The 15,859-nt window shown below is 42.3% G+C and overlaps 1 protein-coding gene across 3 annotated transcripts in view; it reads left to right on the plus strand.

Moving 5' to 3' along the window:
- LOC124804766 (dihydropyrimidinase-like) overlaps positions 1–1,128 on the plus strand; it is a 261,068-nt gene extending 259,940 nt beyond the window's left edge. For all 3 annotated transcript variants that reach the window (XM_047265081.1, XM_047265082.1, XM_047265083.1), the window contains one exon: positions 235–1,128. In XM_047265081.1, the coding sequence (XP_047121037.1) occupies positions 235–317 (83 nt within the window). In that variant the 3' untranslated portion in view covers positions 318–1,128. The remainder of the gene's footprint in view (positions 1–234) is intronic.
- Positions 1,129–15,859: the final 14,731 nt, after the last annotated feature.

The following is a 15,859-nucleotide window of genomic DNA, read 5'->3' on the forward strand; positions in this document are numbered from 1 at the left end:
TGAGAGAGCACACAATTTATTTTCCAGAAAGTGAATTTGTATTCTACTGTTGGTGGCTGCCTAACATACGATCCAAAGTTGGTGTAGCACTCTATTTAGAAATTTAAGTGATGACAACAACAACAAAAAGCTCCAATTGCTTCTGCTATCTTCTTGTAGTGTATAAACATACTATTTCTTTAACATATAAATATACAATCTTACTGATTTTGTTCTCTGTATTTTGTTTTTTAGAGGAACTGGATAATACTACCAAGAAATCGTGCATCAGAGTTCAAAGCCCACCTGGTGGAGGTTCATCTGGTGGCTTTTGGTAGAATGAGGAGGACAATTAAGATCCAAGATTTTCTTACCAGGGTGCCAGCTAATGGATGGAAACATGTGCCCAAGATATTTCTGAGGCTAGGGATTTGTAGCGTTATGTTTCTTCCTGTCCCACAAATGATGAAAATGGGATATAAAAGTTACCAAAATACTCAGGTTGAAAATGAATTCCCATTTATACTTAATTTTATTATTTTCTAAGTCACTTTACATCTGCATTGATTATGCCAGATGTAAATCGTTTTGGTCCTTTCAAAGGCTTGAAATTACTGTTCTATCATTTTGATTTGGTTGTCAGTTTCAGTACTGCAATATCCCCTAAAGCCCTCTAAAATAAGTTATTTATCTGCTATGAAGTAATTATTTAAGTAAAAGTTGTCTCTCAAAACTGTGTATTATACCCAGTAACACAAAACAAGTACCATATTTTACAGATATTCTGTTTTAAGGATCATAAATTTGTCAACATGATCATACCATTTCAAAAATTTCAAAAGAATATTTATTGCTATAATGTGTCTCCAAAAACAATCTGCTTGCATATTTAGCCAGCCAGTTATGCAAAAATATTAATCAGAAAAAACAGTTGTGCTAATTGTGTCGTGTGTGAACTCATTTGTGGTGTTGCTAAAGATGAATGTTTCGAGTAACTAGTAATGTATTTTTGATCGCTGACTGCTGAGAATCGAGTCATTTTATGAAATGTAGTAATATGTTTCACAAATGCTAACACTGCCTACATATACAATGTATTTCACTTAAACAATTTTTGTAAGTCATGTACATTGTTGTGACAAAGTAAATACAACCACTTATAAGTGAATTTGTCTTCATTTCAGTATCATGCTCACATTGTCTGCCTAGAAAGTGGACACAGGAAAAGCTGTTGTAATGCAACATTCTGTCTTTTTTAACACAATTTCAGCACATACTTACTTCATTAGGAGTTTTCTGTCGTATATCATATTTACTCGAATCTAAGCTGCACCTGAAATTTGAGACTCAAAATTCAAGGGGAGAGAAAAGATTTAGACCACCCCTCCAAATAGAAACAAACATGACCCACAATTGAGGTCGAATGGATGAAGATACAGCTACAGTAGTTTGGTTTGAGTCGTAAGCTTAACAGTTAAGCTTTGCCAAGTAGCCATTGCTATGTGTCAGGCACTCTGTCCATATTTACAATGGTACCCTTCCTTTTTCACGTGCTTCATCTGGTTTGAATCGACAGCGTATTTTGCTTTGATCTAATAAGTCCCGTTCTCTTTGTTATAAGTGTTTACGTCACTCTAAGCTGAAAATGCATTATTGTACTGTGTCATGTATTGTTTGTCCCATTCTGATAATGAGTGTTTACGACCTGTCGCTGCTCGCGGCATGGCTTGCTTCTGTGGCGCTACCGCAGCTTGCAATAAAAAAAAAGAGGAATTGTCTCATAAGCGAAACAATGGCAAGAGACTGCTATTTGTTGTTACTTACACTGTTGCTGTCTTTGATAATAATCAACAAGAACCAAATAATAGACTGTGTATGATAGATGATGTTCTGAACGAGAGTTTAGCAAAAAAATTTCTCCATTTGAAAGTCTTTGCAGACACCTCTTTAATACATTACAGTCTGCACAGAAATTAGTCATCTTAGATTTAAATATCTAGTCAGTTGCTGTGCTACATTTTTGACTGTATCACTATTCAGCATACGAAAAATATCTGAATATAAATGTGACATGATATGTATATTCTTCCGCATTTGCTGTTGTCTCACTCTAGTTCCGGATTTAAATGAGATAGCAGCAAACACGAAAGAATACATGGGATAATGTTTACAGTCTTCTACCTTTTCTTTTAATTTATTTACTGACGCAGAGATTTTGGCGCCAGTATTTATCTTTGTGCCTGCAAAGCATACCTGTGTAGTGCTACATAAAGTATATTCAACAGCAGAAGTTACTTATGGCGGCATCTACCAACATTTTTCAGAACTTCCACTTACTTTACACTTGATTCTAAGTCACAGGCGGTTTTTTGGATTACAAAAACCAGAAGAAAAGTGTGGCTTAGATTCGCGTAAATACGGTACATGAATTTATTGTGTGTTTTCTTTTGTTCACAAGTAAAACACAAAATTTTAGGATTTTTGACACCTGTTATGATGAGGTAATATTCTCTCTTACACTCTTTGAATATACTATACTAGGACACCTACTTGTCTGGAAGGTGGAACATACATACATAATTGAGGTCACGGAAATTTAGCTCTTAGCTGGATACAGATTTACAATGTGACAAATTATAACTCTTGTTTGAGAAACTATTTTATCACTGAGCCTAGTGTGATTGAGGTAGTCCACAAAAGAATGCATTGATTGGATCAGGATAGAATAGAACTGAAAGAAGAAAAATATTTAAAGGAAAACTTCACACCTTTTTACAAGCTTTTTTCTCAATCTAGCTTCAAAAGAAAACCTCAACAAACATTAGTCTTAAAACTGTATAACCTATTTTTGACAGCAATGCAAGAAAATATAAATATCACCAACTTTCATAAAGGACACTATGGTAAAAATCTAGAATTCTAGATTTCCTTGGATATGTGCAGCCAGCTATTTTTTACTTTGTGTAATATCCTTGAATGAAATGTGAAATTGGAGACATCTCATAGCTATATAGTGTATCCTTCTCACACAATGCACAATGGCCAGCAAGGAACATATTACATTGCTGGAATGGCAGTTCTGCAGCTTCACTGGGGTGAGGGGCTGCATCTGATAGTTAACGAGGGAGGAAAGAAGACCTCAGAGGGAGGGTTAGGAAAGGGTAGCTGATGGTTGGGCTGGAGGTAGCAGGTGTGTGACAAAAGAATGTTACACAGGTACCAGTGAGTTTTTGCAGCACGCAATGATGATGGCCCAGAGGAGTGGATTGGGAGAGGGGTTATTGAACAGAGGGAGGGGAGATTTCAGAGGAGGGGAGTTTGGGTGAAAGATGAGTGAGATTAGGGTGTCAATGGGTATGGGGCAGGGGCTAGCAGAGATCGAGGCCAGGAGGATAACGGAAAGAAAGGAAGTGTTGCAAGGACAACTCCCATGAGTGCAGTTCATGGAAACTGGTGTTGAGGGAAGGAACCATATGGAATTGGTTGTGAAACAGCCATTGAAATGGAGCACATTGTGTCCAGCATTATGTACTACCACCGGATGATCAACTGTGCTCTTGGCCATTGCTTATCAGTGGCCATTCACTGAGGTGGACAGCTGATTGGTAGTCATACCCACATAAAATACTACACAGAAATTGCAGTTGAACAGATGTATGGCTGAGTGTTTCACAGGTGGCCCTGTGATGGGACTGGAGTAAGATAGGGTGGGTGTGTATTAGACAGGCCTTGCACTTGGGTCTTCCACAGGGATGTGACTATTGTGGCACTGTGTGGGGATGGGTGCAGTGTAAGGAAGGGCCTTGGATACTGCATGATTGTTGGAATGGGGTAATACCATTCTGGGAGAAGTGCGAAGGATTGCTGGAAGGATTCTCATCATTTCTTGGCACTATGATAGTCAAATCCCTGGTGAAGGATATGGTTCACTGTTCCAGTCTAGGATGATACTGGGTGATGAGGGGGTGCTCCTTTTTCAGCTGGTTCTTGGGGGTGGTTGGGAGGATTAGGGTTGTTTGAGGCTATGGCATGAGAAATCTGTCTGTGGACTGGGTTTGGTGTGTAGTGCCTATTTGTGAAGGCATACTAGGCAAGGGAATTCTCGTCACTGCAGGTACACCATCTGTAGGTGCCACATTATATGGGAGTGTTTTTTTGATGTGGAAGGGATAATAGTTATCAGAATGAAAGTACTGTTGATGGCTAGGGATTTTATGTGCACAGAGGTATGGATGGAGCCATCAGAATGTTAGGGGTCAGTCCAAAAAGATTGCACATTTGGTAGAGGAGGACCAAGTGAAGTGAAAGAAAGAAAGGCTGTTGAGGCTGTGGAAGAATTAAGATAAGGTGTCTTGGGCCTGAGTCAAGATGATGAAGACTTCATCAATGAACCTGAGCCAGGTAAGATTTTTTAAGCTATTGTTTCGACCTGGGGAAGTGGTGTCTCATTGTGAGTGGGAGGCCGGGCATGGAGTGAGGGTGAGGGTGAGTGGTCCAGTTTATGTGAGGAGATGTGTGTGACACAGTGGTATCTGTAATAACATTTACTCCTTGTGTTAAGTTTACAGAATTATAAAGTGTATTTGTGGTGGCAGCTAGGTGAATGCACATCACGAAGAAGTGCTGACACCTTGTCAAAGAGACATGACATTGCCCCACAGATCATTGCCGTGTGCTGCACTGGCAGCAGTGGGGAACAAGGTGTCACCTGCCCATGCATTCTGAGATAACAGTCCAGCTCCCACCTTAGCACTGTCGTAGACAGTCCATCAAGCATCCAGGTATGGCAACCTGTGGTCCAGGATGTTGGCTGCTATGAAGGCTATGCCCTAATCATGGATTGGCAAAGACTGCAGTAGATGTTCGCAAGTCAGCCAGGGGGCTGTACAAATGCACCACACATGGTTGGGACAGAGATGAGTTTGCAGATCATCTGCATTGACCCATAGTGGAGAAGCTCTGGTTCACACCATTCTTCTCATCCATGATTTGTTGAAGTTAGCAAGTATGTAGCAGTCAGACTACCACTGATCAACTTGTTGTTCCACTGAAACTCAATAGGCTGTCATTAAATCTTGTTCAATTAATATGGACAGAGTGGAAGCACAACTGGAAGTGTCTTCGAGGTCCAACAGCTTCGATATTTAAAGGGCCTAGCCATGATGGCTCTGAGTGCATGAATGTGTGTTTTCTCTCATTTATTCGTCTCATCAGTGCTACTTGTCTTGCTGTAGTAATTCAGTAATTAGTCTGTCTCTCCAAGCTTGGGTCTTTCTGCCTACGTTTGACTTTACTGTGGTGCTCTGGTGCTGAAGTTACAGTGTATTGCTTAACACTACTTTGTTTACTATGACAGTTGTGTTTCTACCTTGGAGGTTGTTTTGTAATGCTTGCTTCACGTCCGGATATTCGTCAATATCAATAGTATGTCTTGACATTTCAATTGGCATGCTGTTTACAGCTCGCTTTCTCTATTCTGAGCTCGCCTGGTAGAATTAAAAAAAATTGAGCGTTTACAATAAAATTATTGTGCTGCACAACACTAGGAAGACTCTCTATATGGCCCCCACCACTTTATTGTAGGCATTTCCAGTGCTGGGCAGGACGATTTGCATGCCTCGGTGACACTGAGAGCTACACTGGTTGTAGCACAGCTGATGCCAGGGCCACCAAAGCCAGAAAGGTTTTTTGGAGGAGCCTGATGAAGAGTGCCCCACAACTTTGGAGGAGCCTGATGAACTTAGAAAATTGAGGGCTTCTTTTTTCCACAGGAAGCGCTGCCAGCAGTGGTTGGGTACAATCACTGTGACCCTGGGTTTCCCAATCTGGGAACTGACCAGTGCTGCCAAATCCCTTCTACCACAAATTCTATGCTTACTTCGGGGACCAGCAATAGGTGCGGTATTGGAACATTGTTTATTTAGGAGTACGGAGGCCTTGTCTTCACCATGTGGACCATGAAGAAGGTCCATACCCCAATAAAAATCCCCTCAGCCTCCAAGTGTGATACATGCTGATGGGGTGAAAGGTTTATCAGGTAAAAGAGGCTCTAGCAGGAAACTTCTGGGGCACCTGCCCCGCCAAATTGTATAACACTTGCACAGGCATGCTGGACTCAGCATGGATCAACATTTGTTTCCCTAGTGGCTTGTGGGGTTCCTGTGGATTTCAACTCAATTCTGCTTCTGAAGGAACAGGATGTACTGTCAGAGAATTATATAACAAAGAACTAGTCTACCATAACTCTTCCATTGCAATCAAGAGAACAAAGGGAACATTTGAAAAGATGTGTCCTTTCTGTATACACAAGGGATTGGAGGATATTCCTAGGTCCTTCAAAAGTGGTAAAGGACTTCGTAATGGAGCACTTATAGTTGCAACTGCAATGTCGCATCAAGCATTCAAGGCCTTAGGTGACAACCCTGTTGTGGCTGAGTTGCTTAGCACCCTCATGTTCTGTAAAGGTGGAGTTAGCTGCTCTGATTTAATGGAGATGGGCCCTAAGGAACTAAGTGAAAATGGAAAAACATGGGTGTTGTGGAAGTGCAAAATTATATGAGGAGAGTAAGTGGCACATTGGAAAAAATTATAACATTTATTTTGACCTCCAACACATCCGAATTACCCGAACAAATTCTTGTTCTTGTAGGCTATGTCTGTCTTAAGCTATAAGTGTTTGTTCCCAACCCTATGCAATGCAATAAATCCTAAAGATTTGGTTATATGCCCATGGTATGTAATGGGATGGCTACTTGTAGAAACTGTATAGAGGCCCAGCTCGCAAATTGAGCGATGCTTCAACACTTCCTCTGAAATGTGTAAACTGCTGTGGGGGCCACCCAGTATGGAACAGGAAGTGCGAGTTTCTAATGATGAAAGGAAATTTCAGGAGGGGAGTCAACTGCTGCATCCCCTTGGTGAAGCTAAAAGCTTTTAAAGCTATACTACCTCTGACATTTGCAACTTCTTTTGCTTTAGCCCTTAAGAAGTCAGTCACCAAATGTGATGCCTCCACACAGAATCAAGCATGAGTACATGCACTAGTCACGGCACCTGTGGGGGGAAAGCTGTACTTTACCCCGGCCCCATTTGGAATTTGTCAGCAAAGAACTTGAAGCCTCAGCCATATCAGGGGTCCACTAAGACATTTCCTCTAACCTTCAACCAGCCTTTCCTATCAGTAAGGAAAAACACCAAACAAAAAGTCATTCAAAATCAGCGAAACTGGCAGTTAACCATCAAATCAGTGAGAACTCTCCATTTCCAATCGTGATTTTATCGTCGAGGATATTGATATCCACATGGAGGAAACAGAGCCAGGCACTGTCTATGCTCCCCCTGACCTCTCATGTAAATCACCACCACAAAAAGATATAAAGGCAAGGATATTTGTCTCTGATCAATAGCTCCCACAGGAACTTCTGTATGGCAGTGGAATTTAAATGAATACCAATTGATTTGGAAGAATTGCTGCTCCAAGCCCAGGAGAGCAAACTGCGGTCACTCAAATTGACCCTGCAGTCATGGCGGACTTGATACCAACCAAATGAAGGAAATGCTGCTCACTAGACTGTGCATAGGACTTCTTTACCTTACATTTTCCCCTTTTGGTGGGAGGTTCCATGACTGTGTGAAGTTTATGGTATGCCACTTTCAGTTTAGCGTATTTTGAATACATCTCTTTATATACTGACATCAGGGTGCCCCTTGGTTTGGCCTTAGGTCTATGCACTATGCTTGCCAACACCAACGCTAGTGTAACGTATATTTTGAAAATTTGTGAACTGTCAGGTGTCATCCCTAAAATGCTGGGGATGGTGGGTCATTGTACTCTGAATGGATAGTTTGGCCAGATAATTAAACAATCTTACTAAATAATTTTCATTGTGATAGCTCAGTGGCCATGCTGTTGACTGCCTCACCACCACCACCACCACCACCGTCATTGTCATCATCATCTACATGGCGCATAGACATGTTGGCGTAGGTAGGTGCCATGCTGGGGCCCTGGCTGTGCCCCAGATCTGTTTGTCTGTTGTCGGAAGATGCGGAAGTTGAATGTGCACCAGAGGGTATGGGCCTGGATACCCACCGGGGTATCTGTGTTCCAACATGTGCCTGCACTAAGAGCCTCGCCATGCGAGTGCACCACTCTCCATACCACGTGAAGTCTGCAGCCAGTTGCATTTCCTGCTGTCATGTATTTAGGTGGCTGCGCGGTGGCTGTCCGGTACTCGCTGTAGTTTGCATATGCATCTTGGCTGTACTACATTCCAGTTCTGTATGTTGTGATACATACAGTCACTGTTTGAAGTGTTGCTGCATTGTTGTTGTCTCGTCGTGTTTATCACCTCAGTTCTTGCTTGCTTGACTGCCTCGTGTTGTGTCCTGGTCAGTCATAGTGTCTGTCGTCCCCTACTTGTCATCTGTCCTGTTTGTTCTTCGTTAGTGAGACCTCCAGCAGCTCCCCCACCTGGCAGCTTCACATCTCCATTGTCTGCCGTGCACTGCATGCCAGTCACTCGTGGCTATATCAGTTTGTACATCTTCCCTTCGAAGGAGAGATAGTTATGGGTGATGATGTAATTGTGTAAACGTAGGCTTCTGCGGCCGTTGTCACAGTCAATAAAATTCTTCTGGGTTAGAGGCCACATTGTCAACTATAAAATTCCGACATTTCAGCAGTTAGCAATACACCCTGAGGAAGGTGCCTTGCAACAGTCATTGAAACGTCGGAATTTTATAGTTGACATTGCGGCCTCAAACTCAGAAGAATTTTATTGATGATAATGTAATTAGTTCAATGTCTAAGGAATTTAGGTGGTGGGTTTGGAGTCAGAAGGACATTGGGAGAGATAGTGTTTGATAGTGGCCATGGGTGTGGTAGACGTTGGTGCCCAGGGATGTGGCACCAACAGCGGTCTCGATATACCATTAGCCTGCACACTAGTTACTTGCATTCGATTTCGTTTTATCGGGACTTATGCTATCTGTCTTGGTAGTGGGTGCGGGGTCCTGGGTTGCATCCTGCTTGGGCTGTTGTGTATTTTCCGCCCCCTTTGCCAGTGTGTGCCGGCTGGCCATGTATCTAGTTTGCTTGTGGCTTAATGTATAATTGGCCTTACACACATAAGATAATAGATTTGTACTGCTTAGCTGATGTTCATTAATAGGTTGATTAATTCTACAGATGATGTGCTGTAATGAATTATTGTGTTCCTAGTTACTTAAGGCAGATGTCAGTCTGTTGTAGATACTCACTAGTTCTAAATTTTTTGTGCCTATTCGTGACCGTTGCTGCACCCGTTTGGGGGTCCACGCTGAACCTGTGTTGGAAACAGCTGAGGGGGGGGGGCGGGCGTCCGCTTCTGGGCGTAGTTTGTTGAATCCCACGAACTTGCTTGGTCACATGAATTTTATATCCTACATTGTAGGGTGCCTGCCATTTAAGTAACGTGGTTGTGTGCCATGGTATCTGATTTGTTGTTGCCTGCACTCTGAATGACTTTTGGTAATACCAATCGCTGCAGTAACAAAAGGCTACATTCCCTCTTTAAATGTTAGTAAATTGTTCTTCAGGTTGATCGTAGTTTTGATTAAATAATTTTTAACTCGTTTCACTAAATGTGTAATAGGCCATAAGTGCCGTGGTTTACAAATGTTTAAATTTTGAAGTAACTTGCTCCCACCCAATGGTAGTTTTAAAAATGTGTTGATGGTTTTATTTGTCTTGTTTAAATGTGCCAAATAAATGTTCAGTGCAACTGTCGATGGTGATTGCCTGATGTGTCACTTGGTCCAGTCCCAACACCCCACAGCCTATTGTGCTGAGCTAGTGTCGTTATGTACAAGTTGAATTCCATGCTGTGCTGACACATCAGGGCCTAAGGGTTTGAGTGTGAATTTGAGGGATGCTGGACTTTCGGAATGGGATCACTATTGCAGGATTTGTAGGTGGAATAAAGTAATAGTGGATGGATACCTTCTGTCAGGCAATCACTGTGGTTCATCACAACAGTGATAGAGCCTTGACTGCATTGTTGTTGTGGTCTTCAGTCCTGAGACTGGTTTGATGCAGCTCTCCATGCTACTCTATCCTGTGCAAGCTTTTTCATCTCCCAGTACCTACTGCAACCTACATCCTTCTGAATCTGCTTAGTGTATTCATCTCTTGGTCTCCCTCTACGATTTTTACCCTCCACGCTGCCCTCCAATACTAAATTGGTGATCTCTTCATGCCTCAGAACATGTCCTACCAACCGATCCCTTCTTCTGGTCAAGTTGTGCCACAAACTTCTCTTCTCCCCAATCCTATTCAATACTTCCTCATTAGTTATGTGATCTACCCATCTAATCTTCAGCATTCTTCTGTGGCACCATATTTCGAAAGCATCTATTCTCTTCTTGTCCAAACTATTTATCGTCCATGTTTCACTTCCATACATGGCTACACTCCATACGAATACTTTCAGAAATGACTTCCTGACACTTAAATCTATACTCTATGTTAACAAATTTCTCTTCTTCAGAAACGCTTTCCTTGCCATTGCCAGCCTACATTTTATATCCTCTCTACTTCGACCATCATCAGTTATTTTGCTCCCCAAATAGCAAAACTCCTTTACTACTTTAAGTGCCTCATTTCCTAATCTAATTCCCTCAGCATCACCCGACTTAATTAGACTACATTCCATTATCCTTGTTTTGCTTTTGTTGATGTTCATCTTATATCCTCCTTTCAAGACACTGTCCATTCCATTCAACTGCTCTTCCAAGTCCTTTGCTGTCTCTGACAGAATTACAATGTCATCGGCGAACCTCAAAGTTTTTATTTCTTCTCCATGAATTTTAATACCTACTCCGAATTTTTCTTTTGTTTCCTTTACTGCTTGCTCAATATACAGATTGAATAACATCGGGGAGAGGCTACAACCCTGTCTTACTCCCTTCCCAACCACTGCTTCCCTTTCATGTCCCTCGACTCTTATAACTGCCATATGGTTTCTGTACAAATTGTAAATAGCCTTTCGCTCCCTGTATTTTACCCCTGCCACCTTAAGAATTTGAAAGAGAGTATTCCAGTCAACATTGTCAAAAGCTTTCTCTAAGTCTACAAATGCTAGAAACGTAGGTTTGCCTTTCCTTAATCTTTCTTCTAAGATAAGTCGTAAGGTCAGTATTGCCTCACGTGTTCCAGTGTTTCTACGGAATCCAAACTGATCTTCCCCGAGGTTGGCTTCTACTAGTTTTTCCATTCGTCTGTAAAGAATTCGTGTTAGTATTTTGCAGCTGTGACTTATTAAGCTGATAGTTTGGTAATTTTCACATCTGTCAACACCTGCTTTCTTTGGGATTGGAATTATTATATTCTTCTTGAAGTCTGAGGGTATTTCGCCTGTTTCATACATCTTGCTCACCAGATGGTAGAGTTTTGTCAGGACTGGCTCTCCCACGGCCGTCAGTAGTTCCAATGGAATATTGTCTACTCCGGGAGCCTTGTTTCGACTCAGGTCTTTCAGTGCTCTGTCAAACTCTTCACGCAGTATCATATCTCCCATTTCATCTTCATCTACATCCTCTTCCATTTCCATAATATTGTCCTCAAGTACATCGCCCTTGTATAGACCCTCTATATACTCCTTCCACCTTTCTGCTTTCCCTTCTTTGCTTAGAACTGGGTTTCCATCTGAGCTCTTGATATTCATACAAGTCGTTCTCTTATCTCCAAAGGCCTCTTTATATTTCCTGTAGGCGGTATCTATCTTACCCCTAGTGAGATAGGCCTCTACATCCTTACATTTGTCCTCTAGCCATCCCTGCTTAGCCATTTTGCACTTCCTGTCGATCTCATTTTTGAGACGTTTGTATTCCTTTTTGCCTGTTTCACTTACTGCATTTTTATATTTTCTCCTTTCATCAATTAAATTCAATATTTCTTCTGTTACCCAAGGATTTCTACTAGCCCTAGTCTTTTTACCTACTTGATCCTCTGCTGCCTTCACTACTTCATCCCTCAAAGCTACCCATTCTTCTTCTACTGTATTTATTTCCCCCATTCCTGTCAATTGCTCCCTTATGCTCTCCCTGAATCTCTGTACAACCTCTGGTTCTTTTAGTTTATCCAGGTCCCATCTCCTTAAATTCCCACCTTTTTGCAGTTTCTTCAGTTTTAATCTACAGGTCATAACCAATAGATTGTGGTCAGAGTCCACATCTGCCCCTGGAAATGTCTTACAATTTAAAACCTGGTTCCTAAATCTCTGTCTTACCATTATATAATCTATCTGATACCTTTTAGTATCTCCAGGGTTCTTCCATGTATACAACCTTCTTTCATGATTCTTAAACCAAGTGTTAGTTATGATTATGTTGTGCTCTGTGCAAAATTCGACCAGGCGGCTTCCTCTTTCATTTCTGTCCCCCAATCCATATTCACCTACTACGTTTCCTTCTCTCCCTTTTCCTACACTCGAATTCCAGTCACCCAAGATTATTAAATTTTCGTCTCCCTTCACAATCTGAATAATTTCTTTTATTTCATCATACATTTCTTCAATTTCTTCGTCATCTGCAGAGCTAGTTGGCATATAAACTTGTACTACTGTAGTAGGCGTGGGCTTCGTATCTATCTTGGCCACAATAATGCGTTCACTATGGTGTTTGTAGTAGCTTACCTGCATACCTATTTTCCTATTCATTATTAAACCTACTCCTGCATTACCCCTATTTGATTTTGTGTTTATAACCCTGTAGTCACCTGACCAGAAGTCTTGTTCCTCCTGCCACCGAACTTCACTAATTCCCACTATATCTAACTTCAACCTATCCATTTCCCTTTTCAAATTTTCTAACCTACCTGCCCGATTAAGGGATCTGACATTCCACACTCCGATCCGTAGAACGCCAGTTTTCTTTCTCCTGATAACGACATCCTCTTGAGTAGTCCCCACCCGGAGATCCGAATGGGGGACTATTTTACCTCCGGAATATTTTACCCAAGAGGACGCCATCATCATGTAATCATACAGTAAAGCTGCATGCCCTCGGGAAAAATTACGGCTGTAGTTTCCCCTTGCTTTCAGCCGTTCGCAGTACCAGCACAGCAAGGCCGTTTTGGTTATTGTTACAAGGCCAGATCAGTCAATCATCCAGACTGTTGCCCTTGCAACTACTGAAAAGGCTGCTGCCCCTCTTCAGGAACCACACGTTTGTCTGGCCTCTCAACAGATACCCCTCCGTTGTGGTTGCACCTACGGTACGGCTATCTGTATCGCTGAGGCACGCAAGCCTCCCCACCAACGGCAAGGTCCATGGTTCATGGGGGGGGCTTGACTGCATAGAGGATGATTAAAACAGAGTCTATCTTGAACTTGTGGGTGGCTGTTGTTTATTTGTATGAGAGGTTTGTGTTCCTGGGAGGGACCTGAGGAATGAGGGTGAGGGCAAGTTGGAAGTATGGAAAACCTGGAAGGTAACCAGGAGGTGGAAGGAGAGGATAACAGTAGGTGGATGTTGGTATAAACTGGAAGAAGTAATGTCAGTGTTGGATTAGTTTGGCTTTGGTTTGAGGGATTGATAGCAACAAGTGTTCCTACTGTAGGAATCAGAAGGAGAGTGGCAGTTTTTGATGATCCAGCAACATTGAACTTGGGTGTCAGGCTGAAGGTAAGGCCTCTGGATAGGACTGAAACTTCTGTAGGATTGAGGTTTTTCATGGACAGGTTGATAACAGTGTTTTGTGGTTGTTTATGTTATGGGTCAGTGAGATGTTGAGGGATGTGATAGATGGAGGAGGTCAGTGAGGCAGCATCTGGGCACTATGGGGGGGGAGGGGGTTGTGCAGGTATTCACTGGGGGAAGAATGGGTGTTAATGAATTCAGACAGAGGACATCAGTAAATTTAAGAACTTTCGAAAGTGTCGTCATGCTCTTTCATGTGTTGGAGGGCAAGAGTTTCAGCTTGGGAGATATGGTGTAGGCAGCTGGGATTGCACAGAACAGTATCTTGCAGAGAGAGCACAGGTGGTTAAGGGGTGCCTACACCATGGAGATTTGTATCTCTAATATAAGGTTGGTAAGGGGTACAGATTGTCAGAACAGAAGATTTGAAGGTTGTCGTGAAAGGATGGGGGAGGGATAGGGCACCCAGAAAGGAGAATTTTCATGCCTGGGCCAATGTGGGAGTCCCGTAGTTTATGTAGAATTTAAGGAACAGGATGCAGGAATGGATATTGACTTCAAGCAGAACTAGCCCCCTCTGCCCACTGTCCCCTGCCCTAACTTCACCAATTCTACATCCACACCATTTGCCCCACTGTCTCCTCTTCCTATGTTCTGTCACTCCCTTCCAACACACACCTGCACACTATCTTGCATTGCACAAACTCGCTAGTACTGTTGTCCATTTCACATCCCAGTGCACCTGCCACCCAACCTCTTCCCAAACTCAAGCATTTGTCTGAATGCTAATAAAGTTTTCAGCTTTGTTTATAAGCCTGTCAATGGCTGAAGCCATGATTTGTTACCTTTACAGCAAAATTCCTTAAAAAGAACAAATTTAGGTATTCATATCTGTTGTAAGGATGAAAGTTGCTGTGTCAACTAAATTAACTTTGTGTTTTTCTGTGAAAAGAGAAAGAAAAAGTGTATGATAATGAGCAGAAATAATGATGTGGACTAGTCAATAACTAAAGGCAATTTTTTTCTGAACCATAGGTTAACATGCTTTAATCTCAGTTGTTCTTGTGCATTAGTTGCATTGCTTCAGTGACTAGACCTATTTGCAGTGATGTCAAAGCATTTTATTAAGAGTGCTCAATTGTTTCTAAGCGCCAGGGAAGAAATGATGGATGATTTATTTGCTGTAATCTGAAAAGAATAAAGCCGCATAGATTTTTTGTGTATTGCAGCTGTGTTAGTGAATGAAAAAATGGTGTATTTGCCAGCAACAGAGAGCATTCAAAAGCTAATAGAAATATTGATGTAGCTGAGTGAATGGTTTGTGATGGTTGTCATGCTAGAACTGATAATATTATGAATGAGTTGAATCTTACCTATGGTTCAGCATCTGCAGTTGTCCATGAATCTCTAAACTATTGTTAAGCCTGCACCCATTTGGCACCACATCAATTGACAGCTAAACACAAACAGAAAAGTCAGCACATTTAGATGTTTGAAAGGGGGAGAAAATTTTCTGAGTCGCATAATAACCAGTGATGTGAAGAGGTTCCATCACTATGAACACAGAGTAAGTAGTGCAGCATGGTGTGAAAACATTCATCTTGACCTACAGCAAAAAAGTTCAAACACAAGTTGAACCAGCCCTGCACACGAGTTCGGAAGACCTCGTCGCCAGTTTTGTGGCGGTGTTCGTAGCGACAAACACTTGGCTGTAGAAATGGCTTACGAAGTCACCGCCACACTTTTAATAGCGGGCCGACCGGTCCGCTGGAACAGTGAACAGAAAGATGAAAGCCCAAACACTCAGATTAAATAAAAGTCGGTACTTATCTTTATTTACGAAGATACACAAACACAGTAGTGAACTCCGTATCTACAGAAATCTGTCTAGTTCGAGTCGGAGCGGCTAGGTCAGCGTCGGCTGACGACAAACAACAACTCTGCTGCGATGAACACACAACTGACTAGCAAGTACACAATTCGGTGGCGAGTATACAACTGAGCGGCGAATCCAGAACTGTCCTAGCGCTCGCGACTCCTGCGCTTAAGAAGCCAGAAGCCAGCGGTGGCGCGCGCAGACTTGCGGCGATTTCCTGTATCGCTGGCGCTGCTTATGCGGACGGCGTCCGGACTTTGATGCTGCCAACCTTTTGGCAGCGGGCTCGGGTGGCATTACTGCCTAGGATATAACACTCCTCCC

This window comes from Schistocerca piceifrons, chromosome 7 (assembly GCF_021461385.2).
Source record: "Schistocerca piceifrons isolate TAMUIC-IGC-003096 chromosome 7, iqSchPice1.1, whole genome shotgun sequence".
Classification (NCBI taxonomy): domain Eukaryota; kingdom Metazoa; phylum Arthropoda; class Insecta; order Orthoptera; family Acrididae; genus Schistocerca; species Schistocerca piceifrons.